Source organism: Ceratotherium simum, unplaced genomic scaffold (assembly GCF_057802395.1).
Source record: "Ceratotherium simum simum isolate JZ-2026a unplaced genomic scaffold, ASM5780239v1 HiC_scaffold_43, whole genome shotgun sequence".
Taxonomy (NCBI): domain Eukaryota; kingdom Metazoa; phylum Chordata; class Mammalia; order Perissodactyla; family Rhinocerotidae; genus Ceratotherium; species Ceratotherium simum.
In genome coordinates, this window is record NW_028261259.1 from 2,433,607 (window position 1) to 2,449,530 (window position 15,924).

Here is a 15,924-nt window from a genome sequence, read left to right on the forward strand (position 1 = left end):
GACAGGACTTATTGGAATGGGTGGTAAGGGAAAAGAATTCTAAGATGACTCCCCTGGTCTCTCGCTTGGACAACTGAATGATTTGGAAATTTGATAACTATCCCCCACATAGAGAAGATTAACTTGTGTTGGAAACTGTCTACTTTCTACAAATGAAATATCTACTTCAGTTTGCTTTAAGGAATAAGATAACTTATAATTTAAAGATTGCTTAAAGTGTTTTATTTCCAATTCAGAAATGAAACACAGGTACTTACTGAGCCTAGGTTATATCAATTTCAGACTTGAACAATCAAAGTACGATTAATTATCATTTCCTCATAGCCAAAAGAATGCGATGGTGTAAAGATTCCTGTTGATGCCAGTAAACCTAATCCAAATGACGTGGAGTTTGGTAATCTGTATTTGGATATGAATGGACTCATCCATCCCTGTACTCATCCTGAAGACAAGTACGTAACCTGTTTTTGTCACTGACATCACCAGTTACAGAGGAGTACTATATTATATTACATTGTTTGCTTATCATTATAGACCAGCACCAAAAAACGAAGATGAAATGATGGTTGCAATTTTTGAATACATTGACAGACTTCAATATAGTAAGACCAAGACGACTTCTCTACATGGCAATAGATGGAGTGGTAAGTGCTAAAATAATTAACTTAGAGTCCTCCGTTTTTGTTTTTGCTGTGTTCCCAGTGTCTAGAATGCAAGTCAGCTAAATAAAGAAAAATGTTGAGTGTGGTAAATTTGAGAAAGCAAGCCTCATCCTTCAGTCATGCATTCAAACACTTTTTATGCCTGTTTTGTACCAAGTACTGTGAAATGCTGGGGATGTTGGTGACTGCCCTTGCTTTTGAAGGGCTTCCCAGTAAAGGGACAGAGACTTAGATAAATGAGTGAGGTTAGTTATTTATGGACTTTATAAGCATTAGATAACACATGCAGCATGTTGAGGGAAGAAGGTGTCAGTGCTACTAAGAGAGTTGGAAGATAGAGAGGAGGTGACTTTTGTCCCATTTCTTGAAGGATAAAGAATAATTGGAGATTGGTGGGCAGTGGAAGAGGATGGATGGGACAGATATGGGGAGGGAGGACCTTATGGGCTTCTCAAATGTGGCAGGTAAACACACTCTCCATGCCTATGATCACACTGACATATTTGGGCAACTGTAGGAGTTTTAGATTGGAAAGGGAAGTAGAGTGATGACTTGAAGAAGGCCTCACCTGCCATACTCAGGAGTTTGGATTTTATCCTATAGGCGGTGATTAGTCATCACAGGACCTTAAGAGGGGAATAACTTACTGACCTATGGTAATAAGATCAAGTAGCTTAGGTTATAATTGATTAGCAAACTATATACCAGGGTTCAAGGAAAATTAAGGTAAATCATAAGCCTAAATTTATTTAGCCATATGCAAATAGATTCTCTTTTTCTTTTAGATTTCGCAATTGTAGTAGCTAATGGAATGATTTTGAAAATCCAGAAAACTTTGGGTCCAAGAAGATGAACTTCTCTGTGAGGTTCTCTTTACTCAAAGAAAAATCTTAGCTACCTGATAACTTGTTAAGTTGTAGTTAAAGTGGAGTAAAGAATAAAGGGGGGCCGGCTCCGTGGCTTGGTGGTTAAGTGCGCGCGCTCCGATGCTGGCGGCCCGGGGTTCGCATCCCGGGCGTGCCCCGGGGCACCACTTCTCCGTCCAACGCGAGGCCGAGTCCCACATACAGCAACTAGAAGGATGTGAACCTATGACATACAGCTATCTACTGGGGCTTTGGGGGGAAAAAATGAATAAATAAAATCTTTAAAAAAAAAAAAAGAATAAAGGGAACAGGAATATGTTTTATTTGGAGCATATTCCAATTCACATTAGCTAAGTTTCTTGAAGAAAATTTTTAACTTTACTGCAGTATGCCCTTACTGCTAGATCAAGTATAAAATATGTACATATTTGTGTGCGTTGTGTACGTGCTCATGTCTGTAACATGTTTTTTTGTTAAAATATAAATGTAGATCATAGAACTTGGTGCTTGAAAGAATTAGATTAGGTGGTCTCATTTTACAGAAAAGGGAACTGTTTAAAAGAGAATATAAAAGAACTTATTTTTTGTAGACAGGATACTTTGGAGTCCCTTCCAACCCCAAAACTCAGTTCAGTAACTTCAGAACCTTACAGTCCAGTTCACTTCATTCAGGTTTATCCAGTGATTTAAATTTCACTTGGTTAGAGTGATTTAAAAGTACTTTTGGGGGCCGGCTCCGTGGCTTAGCGGTCAAGTACGCGCGCTCTGATGCTGGCGGCCCGGGTTCGGATCCTGGGCGCGCCCCGAGGCACCACTTCTCCGTCCAGCGCGAGGCCGAGTCCCACGTACAGCAACTAGAAGGATGTGAACCTATGACATACAACTATCTGCTGGGGCTTTGGGGGGAAAAAAATGAATAAATAAAATCTTTAAAAAAAAAAAAAAAGTACTTTTGGTAAAAACCTTGTTCCCTGTCTCCTGCTATGCTTGTAGAGACAGAGTGGTAATTATGAAGCTTATTGTGGGAAGTACAAAATGCAAGTGCCTTGGGGTCCTACAGATCAAGTAGTTTTCTTTTGCTTTTATAGGGCATTGTGGATCTCATTTGGAGACCGTCCTAACTCTTAGGCAAGGACAGAAGGAAGCTCTTCCTGATCCTGGTTCTGTAGTCATTGTCTGCTGGCTGAGTCTTTGAGTCAAGTGAGCTTTCTTCTTGGGTGCTTTGAAGCACCATAACCCAGTGGAATTGGCATTAGGTCGTGGGGCCTGCACTGTTAAGTGCTGTGGCTTCATAGGATGTTTGTCCATTTGATATGTCGCTCACTGAGCTCAGCTTTTAGGTTCTTGGTCCAAATTTAAGTCCTCAGGATCTCCTGTCTGTGGTGAAAGGATTATTAGACATATTACTTACCTTTTCCATTTTAGTGTATTATTTTTATAAAAACAACTGATTCAAAATAATGTGCAGATTTAGTTGCAAATATTTTGAATAATATTATGTGAATGTGAAATACATGTTTTTCAGGCACCACGTGCTAAAATGAACCAGCAGCGTTCGAGGAGGTTCAGAGCATCAAAGGAAGGAATGGAAGCAGCAGTAGAGAAGCAGCGAGTCAGGGAAGAAATACTGGCAAAAGGTAAAGAAAGTGAATCTTGAAGGTGGACTTTTTATAAGATGTATGCAGAAGGGGGAGGGGCGGCCACTTTTTCTTACAAATAGATAAGGTTTTAATTTACTTAGGATCCCAGAATATGCAAGGAAAATTTATGTTCACTGTTGAGGAAACGTTGTTAATGGAATTCTTCACTATTTGTTTCCAAACTCTGTAGTAAAAGAGAAACTTGGGAATACAAGGAGGGAATTCTGGTAGGGAGAGCAGATGGTCAGTCCCTCTCAGGACAAGTGCAGCTCTTCTGCTAACTTTTATGTATCTGTAAAATAGAAATATTTTAAGTGCTTCTTACTTCTTTTTTTCTAATGGGGGCTATTAGAAAGCTACCGTTCTGTAAAGATTTTCCTCAGATCAGTCTTGGTAGCTTGCCTGTTGCTTCCTCTTAGAACTCAGAGGTCTATATGAGGAGGCCTGGGATGATGTGATCCATATTTCCAGGCTTTCACCAAGTCACACACATTGTCACTATAGATCGATGTAGCAGGAACCGAGGCAGTGAGGTACCCAGGGTTCTCTCAGTTTTGAGGAGGGGAGGGGTGGGATGTGGCCATTTTTGCAATTCTTCAAAGCCTTGAAATTCCTGATGGGTACATAGGTAGGAGTTGGCTAAGGCTCAGAGAGGAGAAAGGTCAAGAGGTCTCATGGCCCCTCTGACTGGTTCTTTCCCAGGACCCCTGTGTGTGAGGTGGGGAGTGGTTGTAGCAGAGGGGTTTGTTTGGTGTTTTGTTACATAGGGCGATGTGATAGACCAGGAAAGCCACGATTTATTGGCTCAGGATATTACACTTGGAAGTTGAAAAAAGATACCATAGTGTAGTCAGGTCAAGGCTGCAATTATGATACATTCTATGTTATTTTAATTTGCTATAAGTATGCGAGTATATAGTTACTTTTAGCTGTAGTTTATACTAATACTCAAAACCTGTTTGTATCTATAACAGATTGTCTTTGATTTTAAAGATGTCTTCTTTCTTGAACATGTTGTGAAATATGTTTGTGTCTTGAGAAAAAGCTAATCAGTGATACAGAGGGAAAAATAGGATTTTTTTATTCCTCTAGCTGATATTTTTCTTATCATTTCTTATCATAAGATGTGATAAATTCAGCATTTTAATTTGTTTTTCTTTTTTTTTATAATTTTTATTTATTTATTTATTCCCCCCAAAGCCCCAGTAGATAGTTGTACGTCATAGATGCACATCCTTCTAGTTGCTGTACATGGGACGCAGCCTCAGCATGACCGGAGAAGCGGTGCCTCGGTGCGCGCCCGGGATCCGAACCCGAACCGCCAGTAGCGGAGCGCGCACACTTAACCGCTAAGCCACGAGGCTGGCCCTAATTTTGTTTTTCTAAGGCACCTTTATTTTAAGAACTGGTATCAAATTAGAACCCATATCCCGTGTGTGTATTCTGCTGCAGAGGGCCTTAGGAAGAACATCATACTTTTTATATTTTTATATAACAGTATAGTATCTTTTGTGTGCTATATATTGTTTGACACTTATGTTAAAGCTTTATTTAAATTTGAGGAGAGGAATCTTATTTTCTTCCCAGAAAGGAGAACATTGTTCCTTTTTGTTAAAATAATTTTCTCCTTTTGGTAATCTGTCAGCAGACATGATTTATGGGATGAAAGAATTTCTGTAAAAGATAAGTATTTTAAAGATTATATGTGAAATTTTGATATTTTTTTCATCTAACCTGGGATTAGCAATGATTAACAGTAATTTTAATAGTAACATTTTGATAAACAGTAAATTGAGTTGAAATAGATTAATGATTATATCTTTTGTCTCCTTTGTGATTAATTAATGGGATGTGGGACATGCTCCTTCCATCAGTAGCTCATTGACACCTTGTGAGGTTGCTGAGAGTTGTAGAAACATGAAGTGTCCGTGTGGAGATTCACTTATACTCCATGGAAACTTTTGAAAAAAGTATTAGAAATTTAGTTTAAATACTTGGCATTAATCATTACTTAAAGTTCATTTATTATTTACATATCTATTTTCTCATTCCTTCTGTTCACAGATTTTGTAAGAATGACAATATAAAATTAGTACTAAATTTAAGGTACTATTTATCACTCACCAAATGTGTGATGATGACTGAATATAAAACACAGTGGAGAAGTCTCTCACACAGTGAGCCAACGATTATTTCACACCTAAGCCCCTTTCAGCAAATTATTTTAACCTTTTCTTCCACCATATATTTTTCTAGGATAATAATCAGTTTGGTAAAATCATGTTTTCACTCTTTTTCGTTTATTATTCCCTGTGATGCAGATGACCAGTAAAATGACTCAAAGAGAATTATGGCGCAAAGGGGCATAAATAATAATTTATAAATCGAAAATCATTATTTTATGAGATTTTAGGGTTGACTTTTGGTTATGTAGTAACAGAAATTTCACATTACTTTAATGGAATGATAATGAGAATTTTAGCCTATTGATTGGGGTTGTGTAAGTGTTGTGGTCTGTGGTCATATTTTGTTATATGTAAGTGGATTGGGGCCTTAGGTTGTTTTTGAACATGTTTTGTGGAGGATGTTTTGATTAAACTGGAAGGAGAAGAGACATAGGAGAATGGGAGGCAGTAAAGTAATAGTATAAATACATAAATAAGTAAATATATTTATGTAAGTGTTTGTTAAATAAATCCTTGTCTGGATTTTTTAAATAAATAAGTAAATATATAAGCATGCAGATGACTTGCTGAGTATATCAATGTAGTATAAATCATCCAGAGGAAAAGGAAGGCAATGCACAACAGTTAGAGTTTCTCCACATCCTTGCCAAGATTTGTTATTTTCTGTTTTTTTGATAGTAGCCATCCTAATGGGTGTGCAGTGGTGACCACTGTGTTTTTGCTTTCCGTTTTCCTAATGATTAGTGATGTTGAACCTTTTTTTCATGTGCTTATTGGCTATTTCTGTCTCTTCTTTGGAGAAACATCTATTCAAGTCCCTTGCCCATTTTTGAATTGGGTTTTTGTTGTATTGTAGGAATACTTTATATATTCTGGACACTAATCTCTTATCAGATATATGATTTGCATGTATTTTCTCCCATTGTGTGGGTTGTCTTTTCACTTTGTTGATAGTGTCCTTTGATGCACAAAAGTTTTTAATTTTGATGAAGTCTAATTTTTGTTGGGCAGTTTGGTGGAGGTTGCCTGTGCTTTTGATGTCATATCCAAGAAATCCTTGCCAAATCCAATGTCATGAAGCTTCGTCCCTGTTTTCTTCTAAGAGTTTTATAGTTTTAGCTTACATTTAGGTCTTTGATCCATCTTGAGTTCATTTTTGTATATGGTATAAAGTAAGGGTCTAATTTCAATTTTTTGTGTGTGGATGTCCATTTTCCCAGCACCATTTGTTGAAAAGACTGCCCTTACCCCATTGAATGGTCTTGGCACCCTTGTTGAAAGTCATTTGACCATGTATGTGAGGGTTTATTTTTGGGCTTTCTATTCACTTGGTCAATATGTGTGTTCTTGTGCCAGTCAGTACCGAACTGTTTTAATTACTGTATCTTTGTAGTAAGTTTTGAAATCAAGAGGTGGGAGTCCTCCAACTTTATTTTTATTTTTTAAGATTGTTTTGGCTATTTGGGGTCTCTTGAGAGTCCAGATGAATTTTAGGATGGGTTTAAACTCAGACCTTTAATATTTCTGTATTTTTATATGTTATAAATATTTTTATTTATTAGACTGTAGCAAGAACACATCTTTCTTGAGGCAAAATTTAGTACTATTAGGAGATAGTCATTTCTGCATATGTCTTTAAAACTTATCACAAGTCATGATAATAAGTAAGTTCTTGTCTAAGTTGAGCACATCTTTTTTTTTTTTATTTATTTATTTCTCCCCGAAAGCCCCAGTAGATAGTTGTATGTCATAGTTGCACATCCTTCTAGTGGCTGTATGTGGGACGCGGCCTCAGCATGGCCGGAGAAGCAGTGCGTCGGTGCGTGCCTCGGATCCGAGCCCCGGGCCGCCAGTAGCGGAGCGCACACTTAACCGCTAAGCCACGGGGCCGGCCCAAGTTGAGTACATCTTAAAATGATAAAAGATAAAATATATCTGGGTACTTTTTCAACATTTATTGAACATATGTTCTTGCAATGTTGTGTTTTCATAATATTTGCTTAGTATGTATTAAAGAAATATAGCATAGTCATTTCAAACACTGTATTTTCTACATAAACAGAGAATTTAAGTAATTTGATCAAAGTCACACAGTGGCAGCACTGAGATCTGAACCTGGAGAGTATGACCACTGTGTTTACCTAAGTATTACAACTACTTGGGCTACCTCTGTGTTGTTGCGAGGATTAAATGAGCTAATGCATGTAATGTAGTAAATCAGTGGGAAAAAAGTAGGAAAAAGTAGCTGCTGTTATCTTACTATCAGCTCACCCTCAGGCATGACCATTATCACATCTGGGTGTAAGACATTCCTTCCTACCCTGGCCAGGAAGACTGGTTTGTTGCTTAATAACCTTATTGCTGTCATTAGCACTGCAGGTTGCTTACTGTTTGGAGTTAGATTCTGGAGTTGATATTGAAGGAAAGTCTTTCTGATGATTTGTTTAAATCCTAAATCTAGTAGGTAGAAAACAAAAGCTAGATAATGTAGTTTTGCGTGATACAGATTTTGTTAAGTGTATGACTAAATAAAACTTAACCACTGCCTAGGTTTTTTCTACATAAGTGTTTACCGGTAATTGATAAATAGCCTTACTCAGATGATGGATGTTAATAATCCTTGAAATCACTTTTTGGACCTTCAGAATTCACACTAGAACTTAGTTTCTTTTTAACTTTAAAAAATCTATATATTCCCCTACTAGGTAGTCAAATTGAACATGTTTCCTAATTGAAAATATGGTAGCTAAATAATTTAAAGACAACTTTGGAAACCTTTCATTTCTCATCATTTTAAGGGGAAGTCACAAATACAGCAGTTTTGAGTGGCAGTGGTTTCAAAATTATTTAGCTCTAGTCAGTATTTCTCGTTATTTATCTTAAAATTTTTATTTAGCCAAAATACTATTTATAATATATATAATAATATACAGCAGAATATATATATGCTTCAATAACTTTGCATGTTTTTGTAGTAATAGATAATTGTAGTCCAGTGCGATTCTTTGAAAATTATGCGTGTAGGTCCAAATAATGACCTTAATTCCAGCACACTCCAGAGGACAGTTTTCAGCCTAAAAATGAACAGCCACTATTCTACATGCCCTCCCGGGGACAAAGTTATTTAAACAAGTCTAAAAATTTTCTATATATAAATTAATTATTAGGTTTTTTTTTTTTAATAATTTTATTTATTTATTTATTTTTCCCCAAAGCCCCAGTAGATAGTTGTATGTCATAGTTGCACAGCCTTTTAGTTGCTGTATGTCGGATGCGGCCTCAGCATGGCCGGAGAAGCGATGCGTCAGTGCAGGCCCGGGATCCGAACCCAGGCCGCCAGCAGCAGAGCGCGTGCACTTAACCACTAAGCCACGGGGCCGGCCCTAATTATTAGGTTTTAAAATGTAAACAGAATACTATGCAATTTTAGAGCTGAAAGAGATGTTCCACATATTCCAGTTGAACAGACCTTCTGAGTATTTTGGTTGAATGATCTCTTTTTACAAAAGAAGAAACCAAGTCCTAGAAAGATAAAGGGATATGCTCAAGCCCTTAGGAGATTACTGGCTTGCCCAAAGGCATCCTAGTAAATAAGTAAGGTGAGAACATAGACCAGTGTCCAGGTGGCCACTTGTTCATTTAATGTAAAAATTTTGTCATCACAGAGTAAAGATTCAGCAAACGTGGTTTTCCATATGAACCCTTTTAAAGATGGAAAACAAATAGAATTTTTTCTTCTACCACCACGGGGAAGTATTTCTGAAATTTGGCTAAATAGAGTTCATTTCCAAAATGTTTTTATATCAACAAGGCAATTCTACTAGAAATGTTTATATGGACCAACGGTAGTTGAAATTTAGGTGATCCTAATAGCTGGGCCGCTTGGTGTGCATTTGTCTCCCCAGGTGTTGCTCTGTTGCCGTTCGTGGATGAGCGAAGGCTGCGAGCTGCCCTAGAAGAGGTATACCCAGACCTCACTCCAGAAGAGAGTAAGGATCATACTTTCACTTGGTCGACATTGAGTCTGTGTAATAGAGACTTTACATTTCCTTGTAAAATTAGACCTTTTTTTTCATTTGTCAAATTTCCCATAAAGGGGGCATAAATCATTGATTTGACTTCTTTATGACAAAAGTTAAGTTTGCTTCTTAAAATTTATTATCCATAAGTTGCATAGTAATTAAATTTTTTTAACTTACAAGTGTTTGTTAAATTTATTAAAAAGCAATACTTCAAGAATATCTTCTGACTTTTTGATTCCTTTTTTTTTTTTTATTTTTGGTGAGGAAGATTAACCCTGAGCTAATATCTGTTGCCAGTCCTCCTCTTTTTGCTGAGCACGATTGGCCCTGGGCTAACATTCGTGCCCATCTTCCTCTGTTTTATACGTGGGACACCTGCCACAACATGGCTTGATAAGTGGTGCATAGGTCTGCGCCCAGGATCCGAGACTGTGAAACCCTGGGCCACCAAAGTGGAGTGTGCTAATTTAACCACTACAGCACCCGGCAGGCCCAAGACTTTGATTCTTGTATAATATGCATACACAAAAGTATTTTTGCATGTTGGGAGGGTATTATTAATTTCCTCCATCTCCCTTCTTCCCTTCATCCCCACCAAATAACAATAACTTTGCTTGAAAGGTTAGGTTGAAACAAAAGCATTTGCCCTCATATTGCTAACTTGAAATGTTATTTTACACAAAAAGTGGCATTTTGTCGTTAATACTGACAGTTAAAAGTATTGGGAAATTGTAAAGCTTGGCTTTGTTAGAAAATTTATTTAATACTAGTATAATAAACCTATAGAAATAATTATGAACCATCCATAGAATAACCTTTGTTATTAGATGATGCAATTTATTTGTATTTCCTCAGAGAATGTCTATATGTCTCTTATAGTAAGAAATTAAGTTCTGTATAAATAAGAAAACTTTGTCCCTTATCTTGCAAGACTATATTCAGGTATCTTTTAGGGAGAATTTTTTCTGATAGTCATTGATCTTCGAAACTTTATTGTCAAAGCTTTGTTTCTTCTACAGAGATGCATCACACGTTTAGGTCTATTATTTTTTGTAAACTTTATAATTAAGTTTTTAAAATTTAGGTGCTTCCTATTTTACTCTCATAAAAGTTGCTTGTGTAGGTATAATTGTTAGATCTTTATTCTTTTCTTACTTTCCCCCAGCTGGAAGAAATAGTCTTGGAGGCGATGTCTTATTCGTGGGGAAACATCACCCGCTGCACAACTTCATTTTAGAGCTGTATCAGACAGGTGCCACAGAGGTATAGTTTTTTTTGCCATCATGAAGTGTTTTCAGTTAGTATAATTATTTGGTTAATTAATTGAGAATGCATTTAAAAATTTTTGGTAAAGTAGAAAACAAAATTTACCATTTTAACTGTTTTTAAGTATATAAAATTCTGTGGCATTAAGTCCATTCACTATGTTGTGCAGCCATCACCACTATCCATTTCCAGAACTTTTTCATCTTCCCAGATAGAAACTGTATACCCATTAAACAATATTAAACAATACTTCTCCATTCTCCGCTCCTCCCAGCCTCTAGTAATCTCTCTTCTATTTGCTGTCCCTATGAATTTGCCTCTTCTTGGTACCTCATATAAGTAGAATCATGCAATATTTGTCCTCTTGTATCTGGCTTATTTCACTTAGCATAATGTACTTGGGGTACATCCATGTTGTAGCTTGTGTCAGAATTTCATTCCTTTTATGGCTGAATAATACTCCATTTTGTGTACATACGCCATTTTGTTTATCCATTCATCTGTTGATGAGAACTTGGGTTGTTTCCACTTTCTGGCTATTAAGAATAATGCTCCTGTAAACATCGGTGTCCAAGTATATGTTTGAGTCCCTGATTTCCATTCTTTTGGATATATAATCAGGAATGCATTTTTCCACAGCCAGTGGGTGTACCACCTGAACTATGTCATGGGATTCAAGGAAAGTTTTCTTTGGATGAAGAAGCCATTCTTCCAGATCAGTAAGCATTCATTTGTGTCTAATTGGGTCAACTAGGAGGAAGTTTAGTTAGCATCTTTTTCCTTGTTGCCTAAATGTTTTATTTTCTAATAATAGTCAGGAAACAAAATAACAACAGAAATCTGCTGGGCTAAAAAAGACTTGGCATCAAAGCCCAGCTCTTCAGCAGAGTAGCTCTGTCAGAGCTGTGACATGTCTGAGCTGTGACATGTCTGACAGAGCTACTGTGTTAAAGAGCTGGGCTTTGATGCCAAGTGCAGGGAGCCCTGGAGGTCCCTAGGGAGATCCACAAGGTCAAAACTATTTCCATAATAATACTAAGATGTTATGATCTTATTTCCTTTTGTTGCTCTCTTTCTTTCTTGAGTGTACAGTGGAGTTTTCCAGAGGCTAAATGTAATGTGATATCTCAAGGGACTGAATCAGAAGCAGATAAGAGAATCCATCTATTAAGATAGATATCAAGCCAGATATTAAAAAAATTTTCAAAAATGTAAAACAATGACACTTCTCATTTATTTTTGTTTTACTTTGTAAAATAGTTTTTCATAAAAAAATGTTTTGTTGACTAAATATCTGTGTATGTTGTGTAATCTATTACTGTTATCTTTAAATTAGTATTTTTAAAAGATTTTCAGATTTCTTAATTAATTTCTTAATTTTCAATTAAAATTCACCTTAATTTTTAATAGGTAAATACTGATTGACATAACCAACATAAACAAAAGCTCTTTGAGGTCCTCAGTTTTTAAGAGTGTAAGGGGGTTCTGAGATCAGAGTTTGAGAACTGCTGCTCAAGGGTATATATCGAGGAATAGAATTTTGCTAATGAAAGATGTATCTTCATCTTTTCTGGATAATGTCGGGTGGTTTTCCAAAGTGATTACACTATTTTATAATTTCAGTGACTGTTTGTGAGACATCTTGTTGCTGTACATTCTTGCAAACCCTTGAAATTGTCACTACCTTAGTTTTTGTCAATCTAGTGGATGCCTATTGGCACCTTGTGGTTTACAGTTGTGTTTCTCTGATTCCTAATGAAATTGAATGCCATATGGTATATTTATTAACCGTTTGGTTTTCCTCATTTATGAAGTACCTATTCTCTTTTTCTATTCACTTGTCTGTTCCCCCAACCCCTCCTCATGGTTTGTTGGTATTCTTTACAAATTCTGGTATAAGCCCTTTGCCCGTAATAGTTTTCTGTTAATGAGCTTACAAACAAGGAAGATGGGGTCCTTTTTTAAAGATATAAATGATCATATTTTGTTGGTGCATTTTAATGATTTCTCTTTCCTAAAGCAACATCTTACTTCCACTTAGCAAAAAGGTTACAATTTACGAATAGATAATTCTTCTCTTCTTTCTCTTTAGAATAGTGTGTTCTCCTGTTCCCATGTTACGGGATCTGACACAGAATGCTGCAGTCAGGTCAGTTTTCCAAAATACGTGACATTCACCCAAAACACAGCTCTGAGCTTGCAAATAAGTTTAAGAAGACCTCCGATTCCCAAGGAAATGGCAGCTATTATTCCACCAGTGCTTTGAGATTGGAGAGTCCCTGTATTGCAGACCTCAGAGCAGAGCCTCTTGACTTTAAATTATGTGTATTGTTAAGGTTACTGATTTAACAAGCTTGTTTCTCAGCTTTCTGGTTTCCCCTGACAACTTCCAATTCTTCCGGGATTAGGAAAGTGGGAGGTAGGAAGTTGGAGTTTCTAGGGATAGTTTGCTATATAGGAGCAAACAGACCTCTACACCCCAGAGGCCCACACAGCGTCACTGTATTATAACAGGCTGTTTTCATTATGTTATAGTTGTGGCCCTGCAGAGTTTAAAAAGCAGACTGTTATATACTTGATCTTGGTTAAGTTGAGATAGAATGAATTTGTGGAAATTTTTATCAATAATTATTATAAACTTAAAGGGCTAATTTCTGCTATCTGAATAACTTATTTATAGTTCATTTCTTCAATGGTAATAGCATTTTCTATTGAGCAAAAATCATGTAAAATATAATATGACTTTAGAATAAAAATAACAAACTTACTCATTTGTGTAATTATTGTATATAATTACTAATCTTGATGGCAGGGTTTATGTTGTCATTTTCTTCAATGTTTAGGCAAGACTAAGGCAAACACATTCTAGTAATTCAAGTGTTTCATAAAAGCCTGCTTGGGAAGGCTATTCCTGAATCCTCCTTTCCCACTCATTATTGCTTTCACTCTCAAGAAATAGTTTAGATTTTACTTAGATTTCTCATTGTGAAGTATAGGCATATTTATTTTCCTGTCTTTAATGGATTTAGATAGCAACTGCGATTCTAGAAAGTCTTTTATTTCAAGAAAACTGTGGGGAATTTGGAAAATCTTCCTAGATGAGTTGCTTTTATTTATCTTTACACACAATTTTGTTTATCTTGACACATAATTTGTCCTGGCTCTTTGTGTTTGGGCTCTTTTGTTGAGGGTGGAGTTCAGAATTGTAAGCTGTGCTCCTACACCCATCACAAACAGTCTGGTTCTGACAGATCCAGTGTGGACACTGCCTATTAATGCTTGGGGTCTGTGGCTGGCAGTGGTGCTGCGGCCCAGTTAATCCCACTGGTTCCCTCTTTGGATTGTCACTTGTTTGCTTGTGCTCCTCAATTTTTCTGCATGTTTTCGAGGGCCTTCCTCCCCAGCCCTTTGGAAATGGTTAATTCTACTTAACTTTCTAATTAGTTAGAGAGACTTGCCCAAGGGAAGAGTTACAAAATTGACAGATCCTGGAGTTTTTGTTTGTATGATGTTATTGTTGTTGGTTTTTTTCCTGAGCCTGAAGGGGCCTGTGGTATTATTTGGCGTCCACTGTGTTCACAAGATTGTTAAATTTATAAAACAAATCCCAGATCTAGGTGCATATGTAGGTATATATTGAAAATAACTTCATAATAAAATTGATCTGAGTTAATTTCCGAGATTTGTGAAAGACCAAAGTTAACTTTGACTTTATGAGGGATTTTCAGTGTTTTCTCTGAGGGGTAAAGTTGAGGCTGAGATCCAGTTTGCTGCAGATTTTTGTGTGTGTGTTTAGAGGTTTGTACATCCCAGTGTTGTGTTTGCTTTATAAACGAAAATCTGAGAATGCAGCCTCCAGTGCCAATTGCCAGTTATTTCTCTCTATTTTGACTCCTGCCATTTTTTTCCCTTCTCTGTTTGCATATGGTATTCCATTCCATATTTGAGAAGTTGTTTCCTCAGGTTGAATTTAGGTGGGTTCTTCCCATTACATTAAGTCTTATCTGTAGTGTTGAGAAAGTATATTATAGACGTTATTGAAGTGTCTTAAATTCACAGAAGGATCCTTCGAGCATACAGTCGGCTCTAACCTAGGAGATCTTTTTTTCTCTAATTCTGATTCCATAAATCATTCAATGTGTTAGTAACTCCACTTTGAATAGAACTGAGCTATCTCCCTTACTTTTCCTCGTCCTGCTCTTCACCATTGTCATTTGCTTAGACATAATATTTTTAGAATAATTCTTTGTTAACTTTTACTATATAAAACCTGCATATGATTTTAAAATTACAGAAGAGTTATCTTCCCAGTGCAGCAAGCACAATTTTCTGTTCATCTGGAGGAGTACACACACACGCACACACATACACCCCTTTGTTCTACCTCAAACTCAGTGCTCCAGATGGACGTCTTTGTCCTGTGCCCATCCCCAGTTCTCCTTGCCAGTCTCTACTTTGTGTCCCTGGGCCTCCTGTTTCCCCAGTTGCCCAGACTTGGGAGCCCAGTATATGCTTTGGCTTCTCGCTCTACATTACTCCCTTTGTCTACACCACTGTTGTGGAGTATTTTTCTCTTTCACATTATGTTTCGTGTGTGGCTCTTCCCAGTGAGCCTGTGTTGTGTCTTCTTCTCCTGAATGACTGTGGTGACCTCGCAGCGGCTTTATTTGAGTCCACCTTCCCCCTGAGTCTGTTGGCTTGTCTTTCTTACACACGACTGGCCCTCGGAAATCTTTGGTTGCTCTGTAGTGCTGGTGCAATTACACTCGTTTGCTTTTTCAAGGAAGGCCTTTTATAATGTGGCAGAGCCCTAGCTCTGTGTCTGAATCCCCACAGTTCTTCAAGGACGCTTGTTCCTTGCTCCCCAGGTGGGTCCCTTCGGTATCCCATTGACCTCTATGCCTTCCTCCCATTGTTTGGAATGTTCTTCCCCTTTGTAGCCTTCATTGCTTTTCTTATCTTCTAAAAAAAAGGTAATCTAGAATTTGTGTCATCTTTATATTTGTCATTTTCGTCAGTAGCATTGTTAGGTTTTTCTTTTTCTCTCATAGCACCCAGCATAGTTTTAAATCCATGTAAAAGCTCATTTGTTCATAGTGTTGGAACCAGTGTTTGCTCAAGTCTTCTAAGAGCCTAAACTTATTTCCTCAGAGGAGTATTTTCAAACTTTCTGTATTTACCTTTGGATGAATCAGGCAAAGGATAGAATGTTTCATCTCTTCAAGGGGATTTTTAAAACATGTCATGTGTGTGAAGATAGATTTTTCATATGACCGTTACTG

The 15,924-nt window shown here is 37.1% G+C and overlaps 1 protein-coding gene across 15 annotated transcripts in view; it reads left to right on the forward strand.

The window, feature by feature from the left end:
- Positions 1-15,924, forward strand: part of LOC147911376 (5'-3' exoribonuclease 2-like) — an 85,967-nt gene that overhangs the window by 54,782 nt on the left and 15,261 nt on the right. For 12 of the 15 annotated variants that reach the window (XR_015551054.1, XR_015551048.1, XR_015551053.1 and 9 more), the window contains 7 exons: positions 325-452; positions 535-644; positions 3,054-3,165; positions 9,260-9,343; positions 10,542-10,639; positions 11,282-11,361; positions 12,735-15,921. Coding sequence is in view for 2 of the 15 variants with exons in the window: in XM_087428108.1 (XP_087284234.1) it covers positions 627-644; positions 3,054-3,165; positions 9,260-9,343; positions 10,542-10,639; positions 11,282-11,361; positions 12,735-12,791 (449 nt within the window). In the remaining 13 variants the exon portion in view is untranslated. Of the gene's footprint in view, positions 1-324; positions 453-534; positions 645-3,053; positions 3,166-9,259; positions 9,344-10,541; positions 10,640-11,281; positions 11,362-12,734; positions 15,922-15,924 lie in introns of those variants that run through there. The other 3 variants (XM_087428108.1, XM_087428109.1, XR_015551050.1) reach the window with 2 other exon arrangements.